This window comes from Meriones unguiculatus, chromosome 1 (assembly GCF_030254825.1).
Source record: "Meriones unguiculatus strain TT.TT164.6M chromosome 1, Bangor_MerUng_6.1, whole genome shotgun sequence".
In the NCBI taxonomy this organism is placed as follows: Eukaryota; Metazoa; Chordata; class Mammalia; order Rodentia; family Muridae; genus Meriones; species Meriones unguiculatus.
Window position 1 is genome coordinate 130444748 of NC_083349.1, and position 20261 is coordinate 130465008.

At 37.6% G+C, this 20261-nt stretch overlaps 1 protein-coding gene across 1 annotated transcript in view; it reads right to left on the reverse strand.

Moving 5' to 3' along the window:
• Bcap29 (B cell receptor associated protein 29) overlaps window positions 1–19628 on the reverse strand; it is a 35599-nt gene extending 15971 nt beyond the window's left edge. Inside the window, exons 1-6 of the mRNA XM_021663193.2 lie at window positions 19479–19628; window positions 19148–19257; window positions 15311–15411; window positions 10860–11010; window positions 8556–8691; window positions 2959–3067 (exon numbers count right to left, since the gene is read on the reverse strand). Of these exons, the coding sequence (XP_021518868.1) occupies window positions 2959–3067; window positions 8556–8691; window positions 10860–11010; window positions 15311–15411; window positions 19148–19239 (589 nt within the window). The 5' untranslated portion in view covers window positions 19240–19257; window positions 19479–19628. The remainder of the gene's footprint in view (window positions 1–2958; window positions 3068–8555; window positions 8692–10859; window positions 11011–15310; window positions 15412–19147; window positions 19258–19478) is intronic.
• Between the last annotated feature and the right edge of the window lie 633 nt (window positions 19629–20261).

Below are 20261 nucleotides of genomic sequence, written 5' to 3' on the forward strand. Positions count from 1 at the left end.
ATATAAAACGTTATCAGCTGATATAGTTTCATAATCTTGCCTACATGAATTTGTCTGGTATAAATCATAAAAACAGCCAAAGAAATATCTCTGCAACAGACCTTTTGAGCTTTTCAAGGTCATTAAGAATGTTACCTAAAAAAGGACTCCACGTTAATGAAATGTGTTCATAAAATATTACACATCTTGCAGGAACCAAACAGGACACATTCAAACAGGTAAAATCTGCTTTGACTTCAACACTGACTCCCTTTGAAAGTAGTCAGACAGTCTACATTTCAAACACAGGACTGCCATATCTTATTATCAGATTATAAACACAATGGCTATATTATTAAAGAGCTCATTTTCCCCAAACACCCAAGCTTTTTGTTAAATACTGAAGTAATATTAAGCTTGGTTTTATGTCAGGATTAAGAAGCTAAAGTTCAAAGTATCTCAGATTTGTAAATGTTTTTTTTAATTTTATTTTGTATGCTGAACATCCCTTGAGGCTCTTTTTTAAAATTTATTTTTTTAAAATTAATTTTAGTTTATTCACTTTGTAATAGCTACAGCCATATCTCATTATTTAAAATATATTTATTATTTATACAGTATTATGCCCGAATGTATGCCTGCGTGCAAGAAGAGGGCACTAGATCTCATTATAAATGGTTATGAGCAACCATACGGTTGCTAGGAGTTGAACTCAGGACCTTTGGATATACAGCCAGTGCTCTTAACCTCTGAGCCATCTCTTCAGCCCCCCCTCCCCTTGAGGCTCTTGACCTGACTGAGAATGTCCTCAGCACTTAGGCCTCCCTCATGTCCCATTTCTGTGAAACATTAATTGTAAATTTTGAATGGCAAAGGAAGAAGAAACTAAATTGATTAGAAATAATAAGAATACCATCTATTATTGTCTTTGGAAAACATTACATTTATTTATTTTTATTTAATATGTGTGTGTGACAGAGAGAGAGCAAGAGAGGGAGAGAGAAAGAACAAGAATGAGAAAGAGAGAACAAGAGAGAGAGAGATAGATAGAGAACTTACAGGCACAGATGTGGAGGTCAAAGGACAACCTAAGGGATTCTCTTTACCATGTGGGTCTTGGAATCCATCTCAGGTAGTCAGTGGTGGCAGCAAATACTTTTACTGCTGAGCCATTTTGCAAGATCTACTTGTCCTTTTTACACTTACTTACTTACTTACTCACTGATCCCCAGATCAGCACTTAACCTGGTTGCTCACTGATCACACAAGACTGGCTGGCCAGCAATCCAGAGATCCTCCTGTCTTTGCTTCCCCATACATAGCTCCAACTATGGTTGACTGTCACTATGCTGGCTTTAACATAACTGCTGGGGTTTGAACTCAAGCCTCATCCTATTTTGTTTGTTTGTTTTCAAGACAGAATTCCACTATGTAGTCCTATCAGTCCTGGAACTCGTTATGTAGATCATGCTGGCCTCAAACTCACAGAGAACTGCCTGGCTCTTCCTCCCAAGTATTGAGAGATTAAAGGTGTTTGTCACTATGCCCAGCTTCAGGTTCTTCTTCTTGCTTGACAAACACTTTTGAGACATTTTTATGCTACCAAGCCTGTCTATACCAAACAGTCTTGAGAAGGGTACTTTGAAATTTCCATTCACTAATTCTAAGCTCTTTTTGCCTGCTGCTTTTATTTTATTTCTTAAAGTTTAAATAAATTATAGGGTTTGATGAGATGTCTCAGTGATTACGAGCACTGGCTTCTCTTCCAGAGAATATGGGTTCAGTTTGTAGCAACCGCGTGGCAGCTCACAACTGTTTGTAACTCCATTTTCAGGTCATCTGATGCCCTCTTATGGGCTCTGAGAGCACCAGGCACAGATGTCATGCACAGACATATATGCTGGCAAAATACCCAAACACATAAAAAAAAAAATTCAAAGGAAGCAGTAAAGTGACTAAAGAATTTTGTATCACATGAAATATCTCCTCATCTGTATTTTTGTTTATAGAATTAGCTTTTATCTTTGGAATTTCAATTTAAAATCCAAACATACCTTCATGAAATAAATCCTATCCAAATAATGTAAATAGATTTTTAAGAAGAGCAAGTGATATTCCAGAGAACTTTTATTATGCTGATTGTAGCTTAAAGAAAACCTAAACTCATAATTATTTCAAGTAGGTCTTTGATTTAGTCACTGAATCAAATCCTATTTACCTTCAACCTAAAGTAATGGAAGAGATTTGAAATTGGAGAAGACCTATGCATTCATCATCACCTTATCCAACAATCTTAACCATGAATACCTGACATGCTTCCTGTGTCTGGCCAACATCAAACATTATCTGCTTCTTTATGCAGATATATTGCCAGGGGTCAAGCTACACACACTCCAAGAGTTTGTCAGAATGACAATGGATTTGGAATATCTACTTTACTATACTATGTAATACTAACACTGACACTAACAACAATCAGAACATTTTTAGTGCAGGAACAGTTACCTTTACGGATTTACATTTAGGATGTCCCACTCTGAACCTACAATGCAATGTACTTTGGTATGAAACCTCAATTTCTCAACTGATATCCCAGATTGATACTATCTTTCTCAAAAATTCTTTAAAAATTTAAACTTAGTGTGCTGGAAACGTTAGGCCTTAAGGTAAGCAAATGTGTCTCATTTTACAAAACTATGTTTACAAGAAAGTTTTCAAGCCCATAGCTCTTTTGCTGAGGCAAGGACATTTGTATTTACAACACAAATCTGAAACACCTACATGTTTTTCTGCATAACAGAACATGTTTATCTTGGCACAATGTTTTAATCTCATATTTAAACACAAGTTTATAAATAAGTCATTCTCAGAGCTTGGCCAGAGGTCATTTAGTTTTGTTTAAAGTAAAACAATGAGGTGTATATGACAGCATAAAATATCTGGTAGTCCTTTCCCCTTTTCACATGCACACAAAATTACCATCTGATGCCTTCTTCAATTCGGTTTTCAGTTTTTCCTGGTCTTCTATTAGTTTTTTATTTTCAGTTTCCAAAATGTTTTCTTCATCCTTGCCTTGGTTTTTTAGCACCTATCATAAAAAAGTTTTAGGAAGAAATCTTAGATTGCAACAGTTAGGCATCTTTTGAATAAATGAAAATTATTTGTTTTTAGTTAAATTTGTCTTTTTAAGTATTTAACTTTTTTTATAAAGTAATTTTACTAAAAAAAAAAAAACTTGGTAGCTAGCAAAAACAGAAAATGTTGTGGATCTGGAGAGATGGTTCAGCTGTTAAGGTGACATATGCTTTTGCACAGGACCTGAGTTTGATTCCCAGCATCCATGTTGGGCAGCTCACAACTCCCTGTAAATCTAGCTCAAGGGGAATCCAAGGCTTCTGACCTTTGTGTGTAACTGCACTTAACATGCATATAACTACAACAGACACAAAGACACACATAAACATGTAATTTTAAAATATTCTTTAAAATTATTGATTATAGCGTGGAGATGGTGGTACACACCTTTAATCCCAGCACTTGGGAGGCAGAGAAAGGTGGATCTCTGTGAGTTCGAGGCCAGCTTGGTCTACAGAGTGAATTCCAGGACATGAAAAGCTATACAGAGAAACCCTGTCTCAAAAACAAAAACGAAAACAAACAAAAAAAAAAAAACCCAAAAAGATTTGCTATTATTATGGATGATGTCTCTGAGATGAAAGCAAGAATTTCCAATTGGGCTATAATTAAAATTATGGTTTCAAATTCATTGTGACCGCCTTCCTCAGTTAAGAGTGGATACATTTAATAGACAAATCTCACAAAATCTAGTGAGCTGTGAGTGGATGCAAGCATTTAGCATAAAAGATGCTATAAGAGATAAAATGTAAGAGAAATATGGTCTCTATTCTTTGTTTGGTAGCTTTCATCTAATGGAAAGGAAAAGCAGGAGCATGTAGCTGGAGGAAGAACAAGCATGGCCCCACCATGTTGGATAGGGGCTGGCAGTTCAGAGGAAAACTGAAGCTCTAGTGCACACACTACCTTAAATAGCACTTAAGCGATTAGAGAAGTGAAGCAAACTCTGAAACAGAAAGAGTACCAGATCCTTTAGAATAAAAAAAGTTGTCTCTAAAAGAAAGCAGGACGAGAATTTCTCCAAGCCTTTTTTAATTTGTTGCTGACTTCAAGTTCAAAACAATTTAGCCTAGGAAAAAAAAAAGCTACATTTGTAAAGTTGGAAAAGTTTTGAAAACATAAAGCTCACCTTAGAGGATTACTGCAGTGGGGGTGATTACCAAAATCGGAAAGGAACCACTGAGCTGCAGGAATGTTTACAGTGACTGCTTGAATTATTTATGCCACCAACTTGGAAAAGCTGGGTATGTGGCAGTCTTGTAAATAAGATTTCATTACTGCACCTGTAAAACTGCTCCAATTTATTATCCTTAATTTCATGTTGGAGAAAGATCAAGAGGCCTTGGCAACTCAACAGCTCCCAGCTACAAGAGTGCAAGTCTTCAGTATCCACCCACTCTAATCCACTCCAGGACGCAGGTTAGAATAAAGGTCAGTGAGACATAGAACTTCATGCTGCCATGTTAAAACGCTTCAGTTTTAAAGAGAACAAAGCATGGAGGCACACATCTGAATTATCAGCAAGTGGGTGATAAGCTGAGGCAGAAGGATTCTGATTTCCTTTTTTTTCTTTCTCACTTTCTAAAAGATGTATTTATTTTTATGTATATGAGTGTTTTGTCTGCATGTATGTCTTTGTACCATGTGTACCGGCCAGAAGAGGGTATCAGATGCCTTGGAACTAGAGTTACAGATGCTTGTGAGCCACTATGTGGATCCTGGGAACAGAACCCAGGGTCCCATGGAAAAGCAGCAAGTGTTCTTAAGCAGGGTGCCATCTCTCTAGGCTGAATATTGTGATTTCATAGACAGCTTGGGCTACGTAAAGAGAATCTGTCTTGAAAAACAAATAAAGTTAGCTGCTCTTTCATAATTATTTTATTTCTTTAACTGAATTATTAGAAGAGAAATGGGCCTTGGGCACCACATAGGCATCATTTTCATAGGACAACACAGGAGTTGGGGGGACAAAAACACGGTTGTAAATGTGGAGGCTATAGTCAGCAGGCATAGCCTCAAACTTCCTGTACTCTATTTTTTTTTTTAAGTTACCCTTTCTCTCTCCATTTTCTCAGCTATAAATCGCAGACAATACAAACCTCATGGGATTGTTCAGGACTTAGGATTTATTATCTTCCTGTGAAGCACTGGAACTGACATTTTGGCATAGTGGCAACTATTATTTATAGCCACAGAACCTTGACATTCAGAACCTGTGAAGTGCCCTAGGTCACACTGGTCACTACTGCAGTGCTGAACTCAGAACAAGTGAAAGTTTCTGAACCTCAGCAGTATATATTTTCTGCTAAATAATATTCTTCCTTATGGAACAAAGAGGTATTTTAGCAATTTTATCATTCTTTAATATTTCAAAGCCCACAAGATATACTGTGAAATAAAAGCTTTTTTTTATGTTTGTAGCATAAAACATATTTGTAATAGCCAGAACCTGGAAACAACCCAGATGCCCCTCAGTTGAGGAATGGATACAGAAATTTTGTTACTTTTACACAATGGAATACTACTCAGCGTCTGCTTTGATACTTTGCTGGGTAGAGTCTTTCAGAGGCCCTCTGTGGTAGTCTCCTGTCCTTTTTCCTGTTTTCTCCTTCCAATGTCCATCCTGTGTGTCTTTCTGAGTGAGGGTTGATCATCTTACTCAGGGACCTCCTTCTTGCTTAGCTTCTTTAGGTGTACAGATTTTAGTATATTCATCCTATACTGCAGGTCTAGTATCCTCTTATTTTTATTTTTTTTATAAAAGCTTTTCTTACAGTCTCACCTATGGCTTTAATTGATCACATTAGCAGTCTATTTGTTACATTCTGAGTACTGAAAGGACTTGCACAGTTCACAGACTCCCTTCTTGCTTCTACTAGCTTTAGCATGGCACATCTGATAATCTAGACTACCACTGTCTCTTCTAATGATCTAGGACCAGTGACTGGTCAGAGCTATACAGCAAGCAGGGAACCAAAACACCATGAAACCAAAGGAGGAAGGAATATGAAATTGTGGGAGGCACAGGAATCAGCAAGCAGATAATAGGTTTCCTACCATTAGTGACTGGCTTTGAAATTAATTCCGAAAGAAGAGTTCCAAAAATCTCTTAAAGAAGTGATGCTTTGAAGGACAGAACTAATTTAACTCCATTAGTTATAATGTATATGTGAAAAGTTATCTTATAAAAAACTTTATAAAATACTGTCTGCTTATAGTACAAGATTAGGAGGAAAACAACTACAAGGGTGTGTGTGTGCCATAACAGTAGTTATAATTCTTTACTCTAAGATGATGGCATAATTTCAAAGCAATAGGACAGATGAAAGCATTTTTGTAAATTCAAAGCTGAGGCTTTAGAATTTAATCATCATATAGTAGGTTTTAATTTGCCATTGGGAAATGAGATCAAAAGGTAGAAAATTAAGCAAACAATATTAAAGTACAAAATGAAATTGATTGTGCTGCTGAAACAAACATCTCCCACATAAAAAAAGCAAAAAGTACATATGACTAGCTTTTTAATACAGACCAATAGCCACATCTTGACTTCTATAGAACATTATCAGTAAAAGGGGAAGTACAGAAACCAATGGATCAATGCTGTTTTAAAACAGAATAAAGGTTGATGAGATGGCTCAGTGGGTAAAAGCACTTACTGTGTTAGCCTGGTACCTGAGTTTGACTCAGACAAAACAAAGTAAAACGTAAACTGTTTTTAACATGCTGTTTCAATAAAAGATGCTAATAATAATCTATTCATAAAGAGGCATTTTTTTGAATTCTGTTTCTATGAATAGAGGTCTTTCCCTACCATTTTTAAATTAATTTTTTTAATTTTTTATATTAATTACAGTTTATTCACTTTGTATCCCAGCTGTAGCCCCCTACCCCTACCTTTTTTTTTTTTCCAAATTACCATCTAAGCAAAGCAAATAACAGAAAAAGTAAGATAGAAGTTGTGAATAGCTGATAATGAGTTTTGCCTAACTGAGAAGGTCACAGAACTCTTTCTATTGGCCACATGATAGCTGCCTGGCTTCCAACTGATGGAAAGTGGTGCCTGCAGACAGGTCTTTAAGGCTTGGCTTTAAGACTGAGTTTAGGATTTTCAGTCTCTATTGCTGAACATGACAGTAACTCGGTGTAATGTGAAGACTAGATTTCTTTATATTACAATAGAGAAACAATCTTAATGCATGATTACAAAAGCACTTTCCTCCAGAAAATATGTTTCATTTATTAATAGTTCCAGTAACTTTTTTTTCTCAGAACTAGATTCAGCAAGACTCATGGGAGTAATATGAGCTGAAACACTGAATCGATAAGATCATCAGATTTTAAAATTCAAAATAATTTTGTGTTTCATTTTTCTCTTTTTTTTGCCAATAGGGCAAACCTCAGTATTTGACATACACATATTCCCTGCATAACAGAAGATTTGTAAAAAGGCTTTAAAAATTATGTGAAATCATCAATATAGTCTCAATTAATTTCTCACTACTTCCCATAAAATAAGTCATACTTTAACTGAAAAAGAAATGAGCACAGAATTATAAAGATTTAATTTAGGTTACAAAGCAAAAGTAATGGTAATAGCGGACTTCAAATTTTTAATCCAAGAATGGCTATAAGATGCCGTATCTTGAATGACTTAGCCATTGTAATCTTGAACTTACAAAAGCTGTGTTTATTTGCATTGGACCTGCACAAGATTGGCCCTTGTCAACAGACAGTCATGGATGGCCATAGGGCCCTACCCCTCCCAGCTGAACTACTGACTATGGAGAGATTCTCAATGAGGGGGAGTCATTGTCATCAGTGTGTATCCAGTAGTGAACCCACTGAGCTACAATGGATAGTTCCAATTCCATGGTCACAGAAGGCTTTAGATAAGCTCAAAACAAAATGATATGAATGTGGAAAGTGACCTGTTCAGGGGACAGAGAGTTGGTATGGGTGGGAGGGGATAAGTAGGGGCAGGAGTGAGAGTAAATAGAATGTACTACTTACATATATGAAACTGTTTAGGAAGACATTTAATTACAAAAAAATTGAAATATGCATGCTCCCCACGTTTCCTTCTCCAATCATAGAAACAGGACCACTGTTATTAATTTGTATTTAGGCAAAGTATGGAAGCAAGCAACCCTAAAGAATAGTAATCAGCAGACAGTGGTGGCACACATTTTTAACCCAGCACTCAAGAGGCAGAAGCAGACAGATCTCTGAGTTCAAGGCCAGTCTCATCTATAGGGGGTTTCTTGAAAAAAACAAAACAAAACAAAACAAAAGAATCATTCCGTAGAACAGTGCCATGTTCTGTGCCATTTTCTCCTAATAAATTATGAAAATGCTATTTTTGATGTTAAAACAGTAAATTACTCCTTGTGAATATTAAGAGCATTTATATTTATTTTTTTATAAAGAAAATTAAATACCCATTTTAGTTTTTCATTCTCTTCCATGAATTTCTTGGCAGCCTTAGTGGTATTTTCTGCTTGAGTTTTAAGCACTCCTTTGTTTGCTATTTCTTTTGCCAGCTGAGTAATAAGCGTAACCAGACGTCTCAACACTCTGAGGGGAAAAAAAAAAAAAAAAAACAAAAAAAAAACAAATGAAGTTCAGAATAATGTGTAACTAGATTAACCATCGGGAACTCTGACTTTAACACAAATAGCCATTGTCAGATAACTCCTGTTAGGTCTAGAGACGTGGTGGAGGGGATGTTTAAAGGGAACATTTCCTTTTTGCTACCCAAGTTTGTCAGTTAAAAGAAACAGTTAAAAGATATGTGGACAAGATGTGTACACAATGGGGCACATTGTGACACACTACAACTTTCATGATGAGATTAAAAAAAATCTATCTTCTTTTCTTTTTTGGGGGGAGGTTGCAAGGGTGGAGTTCAGATATAAAGGGACAGGGAGATGAGTGGGATTGGGATGCATGATGTGAAATTCACAAAGTATCAATAAAAAAAAAAACCCACACAGATGCAGCAGCATCTTACAGTCTCTTGTACAAGTGTTATTCATTTTCCATTTATAAGCCATAAGCCTAAAGGAGAAAACTGAAATTTTAATTACATTTTTTTCACAGCGTTTCTCTACATATCTCAGGCTATCCTGGAACTCACTCTGTAGACCAGGCCAGCCTGGAACACAAGAGATTCACCTGCCTCTGCCTTCTGAGTGTTGGGATTAAAGATGTGAGCCACTGCCCCACTGTAAAATGGAATTTTAGACGGCATTACAAGGGTAGCAAGAAAATCTTTTTGGGGAGTCTAGTTTGAAATTTGCAGTTTAAAGATCATTTTATAAGGGTGGTTAAGTCTAAAAAAATGAACACAGACATGTTTACAGGTAACTCCTACTGTCAGATAATAAAAATAATCTCTTTAATTATTCTTTCAGCAGCTATTTACTAAGGAACTACTCTGTTAGGTATTACAGCCATAGCTGAAAATGAACTTAGTTCTTGCCTTCAAATTTAAGTCTAGTTGGAGATATATATTTACTTTTTTATATATATAGTTATTTTTGTTGTTTTTGAGATAGCATCTTACTCTATATCTCCGGCTGTCCTGGAACTTATTATGTAGACCAGGCTGGTGTCAAATTCAGATGTCTACCTGCCTCTGCCTCCCAAGTGTTGAAATTAAAGGCATGAGCCACAATGGCTGGCTTCTAGTTGGAGATATAAACAGCATTTAATTATAATTGTGAATGACACTAGAAGTCATAGTACAGACTTACCAGAATACCTGCATACTTTGAAGGAAATGATGGCCACAGGGCTCCTTTGAGAAGGAAATTAAAAGATAAGTAGAAGTTAAATAAAAAAGAGAAGGCCAGGTATGGTCAGGTAAACCTTTAATCCCAGTACTCAAGAGGCAGACACCTCAGATCTCTGTGAGTTCAAAGTCAGCCTGGTTTACATAGCAAGTTCCAGGCCAGCCAGGGTTACATAGTGAGACCCTGTCTCAAAAAGAAACAAATAAGGCTTCAGTCTCCTAGGTCCTCACCCATCAACTTGCTTTGTGAAATGTCTGTATCTCTGTGTGCCTGCTGTACTTACGTGTTTCCTTACCCCTAAAAAAAAACTGTTCAACCACTAGAAAACAAACATAAAACAAAAAAAGGATGGGGGAACAGTTTTCTAGAAGAATAGCTTATATGATGAGTCAAAGTGGGAAGAACAAAGATATTTACTAAATTCAATAAATACTTTTTGCAAGAAAGTACAGTAAAGGAGAGTGGGAATGAAATGTGCTATATGTATTAGAGAACAGTCAGCAACCACATCATTCAAGGCCCTTTGCAGCCAGCAGATCAACAAACTGTAACTCTTTTTTGAGATTATAATTTAATTACATTTCTCCCTTCCCTGTCCTCCTTCCAAACTCTGATACATGGCTCTCCCAATTCTCCTTCAAATTCATGTCCCCCTTTTAGTTAACTGTTATTGCATGCACATACATATATATTCCTGAATATAACCTGTTCAGTCTGTATAATGCTACCTATATGTATGTTTTCAGGGCTGACCATTTGACACTGGTGCTCATCTTCAGAAGGCTGTTCCCAGCCTTCAGTGTGACTAGTATTTGCTATTTGAGTATATAATTTGCATTATTTTATGAAGACAATAATGAAAAGCTCTTAGTGTAAATGGAAAAAAAAACTTTTAAAAAGAGAATTGCATGAATGCTAAAATGTGCTTGTACTTTTTTTTTTACTTACAGCCAAAAAAATAATGAGAATCCAGAAATATAAAGATTTCTTTGGGACCTGAAGAGCTTCATCTGTGTGTGCTCATAGGCACTAGGTCTGCCATCTGCGTTCTTCTCAACGACTTGACTGGAGGAATACCTCCTTACTTCTCTCACAGCATCTATTACAGGAGAAAGAACATTACTTTTGGTGTTTTGTTTGTTTGTTTTTCGACACAGAGTTTCTCTATGTAGCCCTTGCTATCTTGGAACTCACTCTGTAAACCAGGCTCACCGTGAATTCACAGAGACCCACCTGCCTCTGCCTCCTGAGTTCTGGGATTAAAGGTGTGCCACCATGCCTGGCTATTACTTTTGGTTTTTAAGAAAAGATATTTTAAACAAGAAGGGGTTGTAGAATAACTTACCAACTTTTTAAATAACGAACTTTAAATATGGCTTTTGTCTATCTGTCCTGCTTTAGTATATGACAACAGATTGTGCCCAAAGATGGAATGTTGTAAATAGATAGCAGCAGCAATTTATGAATCACTACTGCAGAATTTTAAAGTCATTCTCCTGGGACTTACTTATTATTTGTCAAATCTTGATCTAATGTGAAATATTATCTCTTACTCCTTCTGCTTCTATGCATGACTAAAATTCAACCTGCTGCTAGTAACAGATACAATCCCACTTCTCTTAAAGTGCTAGCATCCTATTATACTCTTTATTATTTAAATAACTGAGACTTCAGAACTATTTTATTACATTGAAACTTCTATTTGCACAAATGTGATTCAAACTATGTTGCATTTACTTCACAATAGTTCACAGCTACTATCTCTGAATAGTGTCATATTTCTATCATTCCAAAGTAAAACCCCCAAAAAGCACTGCATAATAATAGGTCTCATTTTATCACCTTACATTTGTATGCGATTTTTTTTACTGAAAAATCTTTATTCCAATACCATTAAGCATACTAGATAATTTGCTCTGTTTTGCAGTATAAACAGGTAGGGATTTTTGTTATATTATATAATTATATATATATATAATTTCTTTATGTAGCCCTGACTGTCCTGGAACTTGCTCTGCAGACCAAGCTGGCCTTGAACTCACAAAGTTCAAGCTCTGGGATTCAAGGCATGCATCACCATGCTGGATAATTAATATTTGTACATGGTTACTGGCAGCTGTGTGGTACATTTTCTACCAGAGCAGAGATAAGAATAGAAGTGAATAGACATGCAGAGATGGAAAGGGTACTTCAATTACTAGTACTAGTTCCTCCTTGGAATCTGGCTTCCTTCTTCCCCTGTACTTCACTGAAAGAACTTCTATTTTGTTGTAAATTCTTTTTTATTTTTCTTTTTTTTTTTTCAATTGTTCTTCCTTGCTCAAGTGAGGACAAGCTGGTTTCTGAGAAATGTAGCCGAAAGAATCTGCTATGGTTCTCTATTCTTACACAGATATAGCTTTCAGCATTTTAATAACTCTTACAGAGTTGAGATTATTTCTTTTTGTTTTGTTGTTTTTTTTTTCGAGACATGGTTTCTCTGTGTAGCTTTGGTTGTCCTGGACTCACTCTGTAGACCAGGCTGTTCTTAAACTCACAGAGATCTGCCTGCTTCTGTCTCTCAGAGTGCTGGGATTACAGGCATGCACCACAGTACCCAGCTTATTTCTTATTATTTTATTTCACAGATAGACTTATCAAACCAAGAGAGACAAAATGCCACTCCAAAGTTATTCAGGTAGTTGGTGGCTCATTAGTGATTAGTTTTCTCTACTTCTATATTGTATGTTGTTGTACGGATGGAGATTTAATATATAACATTAATAAAATAGCATGGCAAATATTGACGTTTTCAAGTGAGATAAAAATCCATTCAAAACCTGATACAATTCCCTTCTTGTTTGTTTTTGAGACGGGGCTCCCTATGCAACTCTGGCTATCCTGGAACTCACAGAGATGTATCTACCAGGCTCTGCTTCTGCCTCCTGAGTGCTGGGATTAGAGGTGTGCACCACGCCCAGCTTCCCTTCCTGTTTTTCTTAATTCTGTACTCCTTCCAAAAGGATGCTCTCATTTTATAAAGAGGATCAACTCTTTAAAGATTGGTGTTTGGAACATGAAACATTTTTGCATAAAACATCAAACAAAATGGTGAAGGTTCCAAGTTGGTGCCAGTAAACACACTTAATCCACAGCATGAGAGTTGTCAGGAGGTTCCTAGGGAAAATATATTTTGCAATGTATAGTAAAGGCTAAAGTGGCAAGGAGTGACACTTGCAGAAGTGGGTAGATGATCCTAGATAAGTCACCTGATCTTGCTGATCTCAGTCATTTCTAAAAGAACATGGTGATTATGAAGACTCAGAGAATTTCTGTTTTGGAAACCTTAAAGCTCTTTTATGAAGTATTGAGAGACCAAAAAGATTAAAAATTGGTGGCTATTTTAATGTTTAAGGCCTGAACTAGCTGGGTGGAGAGATCCAGTAATGCCCTGAGGGGAAGAACTCACCTTACTGCATTCTTTCCCTACTCACTACAGATACAGTTGCTGGGAAACTGGCCCATGCCCCTAAGGAGGGACACCAGATCATTAATGGTTTGGGGACCTTCCTATAGCCAATCAATTCAAAATGCAGCGTTTTGACCAACAGATGCTTGCCAGGCAGGAAGCCCCTGCTTTGGGCATGCTGGGAAGCATAGGACTCTTTAAATCACCCACCTAACCTGAGCACAAAGCTCTCAGCTCTCACTGCTTCGTGGTGGGGAGTGTGAGCCCAAGCTGCAGCTTGTAATGATTTGTAATAAAAAGATCCTCATGTGTTTTGCAACAGACTCAACTCCTGGTGGTGGCCTTTTGGGGTATCACGATTCAGGCATAACAGTATCATTACCATGGACATTTTAAATCTACTGAAAAACTTGTTCAGGCTGGGCATATTTTCTGAAAAATGCTCGTTATCAGAAGTGCTTGGATTTAGGCTCCCCCCCCCTTTGGTGTTAAGACCTTTGAAATTTCTATGTATTAAGCCATCTTAAAAATGTGACTCCAATATAAACATGAAATCCATTTATGTTTTATACATACTTTATAGATGTAAGCTTGAAGTTAGTTTCAAACAATGTCCTTATTGCTCTTGGATTTGGACTATAATCTATCACACAAAATGAGGGGTGGAATTTTCCACCTGTGCCAGCATGCTGGTGCTAAAATTTTTTCAGTTCTTTATATTTAAATTTTTAGATTTAGAATTTTTTAGTTAGGGATGCTCTATCTATCCAGTACACATCTATAATCTAAACCATATGGATTCAAATTTTGAAGACTTTGTTATATTTGCTTTAGTTTTTCAATCCAAAGGCTCACTGATGTTTTTGCCTAAATATTTCAGTCTATCTTCTCAGACTAAGAACATATTTCTATGCAAAAACTATTACTTTGTTTTTAAACAAAGGGATAGACAACCAATGTTTCAGACAAAGGGATAGGCAATAGATATTTTTAGGGCTTACCAGCTACAATACTAAACTCTGGAGTTGTCTATGGAAACAGGCGTAGACCATGTGGTGCTTTGAGTAGGTTTGGCCCCCACAGACTCACTGTGTGAATGCTTGACCCAAGGGAGTGGCACTATTAGGAAGTGTGGCCTTCTTGGAGGAGGTGTATCACTGTGGAGATAAGCTTTGAGCTCTCCTATGCTCAAGCTATGCCTAGTGTGGGACACGGTCTCCTGCTGCTGCCTGCAGGTCAAGATGTAGAACTCTCTGCTCCTCCAGCAGCACATCTGCCTCCATGCTGTCATGCTTCCCACCATGATGATAATGGACTAAACCTTTGAAACTGTAAGCCAGCCCCAATTAAATGTTTTTGTTTTTTTTTAATAGGAGTTGCCCAGTTATACAGACCATATGATAAAGCAAGAATGGTGATTCTTCAATAAAATGGTATTTACAAAAATAGGCCTCTGAACCACAGATTTAAAATGTTATACAATACTGCTATACAACTAAAGCAAAAATTCTCCAATATTACCTAAAATTCATCTAATATTAAAAAAATTTGCAGTAGCCACTGAAGCTGTTATTTTTAATCAGGTTTCAGTGAAAACTCACATTTGTTTAAGAATCTATTGATTCCACTCATTTGTTCATACAGGCCAAGCCTGAGTGCCTAGGACAACACTATAACAAAGACTATAATTGATAATCATCTGGCAACTGGAGAGAAGACCACGTGTTACTGCATTTTAACTTTAAAGTAACCTAAAAGAGGTTAAGAGTCACTGTACCTGAAATTTGTGTATATGAAATAGTACCAAATAAATATCACAATAGCCATAATTATCTTAATATCACTCCATAAAATGAATTGTTCAATATATCAATAACATTAACATAACCAAAGAAAACCCAGACAATTTATTTTAAGAGAACTGGATTCAAAGGAGGAATCTAGTACTTACCTAGAAACAGAACAATCAATAGGATTATAATGGTAAGGAAAGCTTTGTTCCAACAACTTGCAATTTTACCCCAGACACTAAATGAAAAAATCTTCTGCCATCTGTAAAGCAATACAATTAGATTAGATAAAAAACAAAAAACCAGAAACAACAAACAAACCAAGAGCAGGTTTTGAAATGTTTTTTAAATACTGACATAGTATTTTGATAGTATTATGATAAAAGTTTCAGACATTTAATTTTAAAAGTTAATAAATGCTATGACCCGACAGAGTAGCTCATGAAATAGAAAATAATTATTTTGAATTAAATACTATGACATTTGATTATCTTTTGTCTGACAGTTTAAATATTCTAAAGTGAAAATAACTTCTTTTGGGGGGGAGGGGTGGCAGTTTTCCAAGACACGGTTTCTCTGTGCAGTCCTGGATGTCCTGGAACTCTAGACCAGACTGGCCTTGAATTCAGGAGATCTATTTGCTTCTGCATCCTGAGTGCTGGGATTAAAGGTGTGCGCCACTACTGCCTGGCTGAAAATAACTTTTAAAGCAAAATAATAAAGTAAATATAATAAAGTAAAAAAAATTACTTTTTAAAATAAAATAATAAAGTAAAAAAAAAAACAAACCTGTTAAAGTAAGTTATTTTCCATGATGAGCAAAACCTTAAAAAGAAACGGGGCGTGGGTTTGTGCACATGCAGGCATGCCTATAGACTCTGCAGGGTAGAGGGTGGAGGCGAACCTGCGGTGCTGCTCCTCAGAAGCCAGCCTTTCCCTTTCCTCCTTGCTGAGAGCCAGTAAACCCTGAAACCCTGAGGCTCTCTCATTAGGGCCAGCTGACTGGTTCCTGCTTTTGCCTCCCCAGTGCTGGGATTATAAACCTATGCAACCAGGCCTGGCTCAAGTCCAAGGGCCAGAGCTTGTACGGCAAGCACTTTACCAACTCAACTATCTCACTAGCCCAAAAAGAAATTCTTAAAGTATCACAATTTTGATGGAAACTATTTCTTTTTCCTTACTTAGATCACTGTCTCAGAAACAAAGTTTTTTTGATTTAACAATTCAATACCTAATTCTCTACTTACTTATTTGAGACAGGGTCTAGCTATACGGCCTTTGCTGGCATGGAACTTGCCAAGCCTGGCTCTGAAGTGGCAATCCTTCTACTTTAGCTTGCCAAGTGCTACAGTTACAAGCACATACTACCATTTTTTGGCTTTGGCAAGCTTATTTTTATGTGGTGTGCTTCTGCCATCTACTCTAAGTATAATAATTTCTTTCTTTAACTAAAAAGAAATTTTAAATTACTGAGATATGACATATATGTAAAATGAAAAAAAAAAAGCCAAACTTAAGTATATATCTTGATAAAACCTTATATGTCTAACTACTCCTAAAATTTTTAAATTATCTTTCTGAAGGACTGAACCCAGAGGAAATGAGATGAGGAAATAGTCTGGATTGAGCAGCATAAGCAAAGCTGCAGACACGGGAATGATGAGTTATAAGTGGCTAGCTAGGACAAAGTAATTCATCCTATAACTGAAAAGGTGTCAAACATTGTACACAAGTTTTTTAAATGACTAATACATTGAGTTAAAAGGAGCTATAAAGGTAATTAGCATGTGAATATACTTCACAAGAACAACTTAAAATTTTTTACTTTAAGATAGGACAAATTTTAATACAAAAGAACCATCAACAATAACTTCAGGTTGAAGGGAAGAAGCCGGATACAGATGAATCAGTTGTTTTTGCCTCTATGACTAAATTGAAAGCATTTTTAAAAATTAGTTATCTATTTAAATTTACCACTATTTAAATATAGTATTACAAACATTTTTTAAAAAAGAATATAAATGACAATAGCTTGATGTAGGTCCAAATGTAAATTCATTTACTTCTTTAAGAGTCAATAAAAGAGGGAATGTAGAAACCCCTCAAGGGGCCAGCTAGGAGCTTGCAGTAAGACTGATTTAAGAGCAGATAATAGCTAATATTTATTGAGTTGATATATTAGTTGTTGTAACATATGCACTATCTCATCTAATTACCACACCACTTTATGAAGTACACACTGCTATTACTAGGAAAACTGACTGGAGAAGGTAAATAATTTGCACAAGGTCATATAATATCATGGAGAATTCAAACAAAAAGTTATGTCTGAGCACATACTTACCTTCAACCACTGCATTATAGGAGAAAAAAAGACTACATACACTAAATGAAGACTATATCAAGACTTTTCTTTGAAGACTATGGTTGGCACACACTGGATTAATACGTGGAGAGGGACAGATGATTTCTGTGCATATGTACATGTTCTTATATGAGAATATTTATCATATGTACACAGTCATACTTCCATATAATAGCTACTAGATTAGGATGGGTACAAAACTGTAAATGACAAGAAAAAAACTGGTCTATAAATCCTGATGACATTTTTTTCAAATCTCTAAGCCTTATTTATAAATGACCTCTTGAATATGTAAGCCTCTGTCACAAGGACTACCAAAAAGAAAACACATGTGCTTTTGAAATCTGAGGTAGAAAGACACAACAGAACAGCAGTGTCTTCATGGAAGCTAAGGATCTTATCTAGAGGCTGACATAGACCAGTTAGGTGACTTAGATCATGCCATTTACCCTTTCCAGGCCTCAAGCATGTGATCTATAGACTCCATGGGTTGGTAAAAATAACATGGTACACCCCTCCCCCCACGACATGATTTACTACTTTTCTTCTTGTAAGGGAGAAAAAGCAATGGAGACAAGAATAGAGGTGAGTTGAGATCCAGGCAGATGAGGAATTCTAAGAGTTTTAAAACACTGCTTAGAGCCTGAGCCAGTCTTTTAGTCCCAGCACTGTTTTTTTGTTTTTGTTTTTTAATAGTGCGCTGTTTCTAGCATCCCATGCATGATTTTGTTCTGTGTCAGGAGCATAACAAAATCCCTTGCAGTATCATTATTATAAAGTTCCCCATTCACGATTCCAAGTTCCTGGATCTACAGCGGATCAGGAATTATTACAAGGGAAAGTCAGTCTATGAGTCTACAGGACACTCCATACTTTAAAGAAGGTAGAAGGTTCTTTACTAAGGAAGCAATGCTAATGTGACACTTTCATTACAACATTGTTGACACACATCCACTAATTTCGACTGGAATGTAAGTAAAATTACCGTTAATGAAATTGTTTCTTTTATCTTTAAGGCCCAAACGAAGAACCATTTACAGGTTTGGTCTGTAAAAACCGTTCTATTGTCCCAATTTAACATTTTCGTACCCAATCCAGGGTAGGAAAAAAAAAAAGGATTAGGTAACATATGAAACCAAGACAGGACAGATGTCCATGGCATGACCAGTTTCACTGCTTTATTATATCTTTGTTTATTATGTGTACAAATTTGTACACATAATAAAGCTTTATATAAAGTAGTATTTTAATACTGTTACCTGAAGGCAATTTGAGCTTCATTTTTAAAGGCTACCTTTTATATATTCTTAATTTTTTCAATTATCTATTGTTTGTATGTATGAATGTATGTATCGTGTGTGTGTGTGTGTGTGTGTGTGTGTGTTTTTCCGTGCATCCCAGGGTGGAAGTGTGGTGATCAGAAGACATGTTTGTGGAGTTGGTTCCCTTTCCACCATGTGGGTTCCAGGTATCGAACTGACATCCCTTCGCTTGGCAGCAAGCGACCTTTACCCACCGAGCCATCCCGCAGGCCCTCTCAAAACTTTCTAAGCCCACGAGAAGCGTCACACCGCAACAGCCTGAAGAAGCGAATCAAACACTTGGCACCGTTAAGGATCTGAAGGTTTCCTACCTCTGAGGAGGGATAAAGGGCAGGCAGAAGATTAGAATGAGTCCTATTTCAGCATAAAGAAAGCTGACAACCGCCACCCATTGGATTGTCATGGTTTGTTTCCTTCACACCTAAACAGAGAGAGGCTTCACTTTCACAGAAACATGGGTGAACGGCCCGCCACCCACGCGAGGCCTGCTGGGAGTTCGCCCAACCCCGCGTGACGCGGCGCCGCTGGCCGGCCCAGCGGCGCCTAGGCTCTCCCCCAGCCCCGCGGCGCCCCGAGCGGCCGGCCTGGCGCCCCGGCCCGAGCTTCCGGCTTGCTCCCCCGCGAGGCCGCCGTCCGGCTTACCCGCCGCCGATCACTCCGCGCGCCCCACCGTCCGCGCGCGCATGTGACGCGCCGCCGGGAGCGCGCCGGGCCCCGCTGAGGTCACACTGGCGCGACCGCTGTTTCCCGGTGCGCGGGCGTGCGGGACGCGGGGTGACCCGGGCCCCTCCGCGCGGGCTCGGGATTCCCGGAGGGCGGGCAAGATGCGGCCGAGGTCGGGGTCAAGTCCAGCCAACCTCCCTGCCCCAATTTAAACTAAATTTAAATTAAGACCCAGGCCTAGGGGTTTGTGGACTCTGTACCGTCAGCGTTTTGCTTGCTGTTTTCTTTGTCCATAGTTAGATCAGGCAACTTCAGGGAGCTGTTTGGGGACTAATAGTAAAAGATGGGTATGGGCACAGCCCTTTACCCAACCGTATTGTGTTAGGTGACTACTAGATAGACCACGGAAGCCGTTGAGAGTGGTCTTCTCATGGTAAACTTTGCATTCCACCTCCTGTTTCCCTGGTGACACTGGAAGGAAAAAACAAAACAAAACAAAAAAACCAAAAAACAACAACCGTCCCTCCTTAGGCCTCCTGGTCAAAATGAAATATCCCTGCTCTAGGTGGAGACTTGACATCTCTCTGCTCCGAAGATAGCATTACACACTATTGTCTCCTCCCTTAAGCTGGCCAGGAATCCACTATCCAGGAAATCTGGTTCACTTGGAGACATGGTAAGAAGGTGGGGAGGATGATTATCCCTTCAGTAAGATACTGTACCTACACTTCTCAAGACTTATAAACCGTTTGTTTTGTCTTT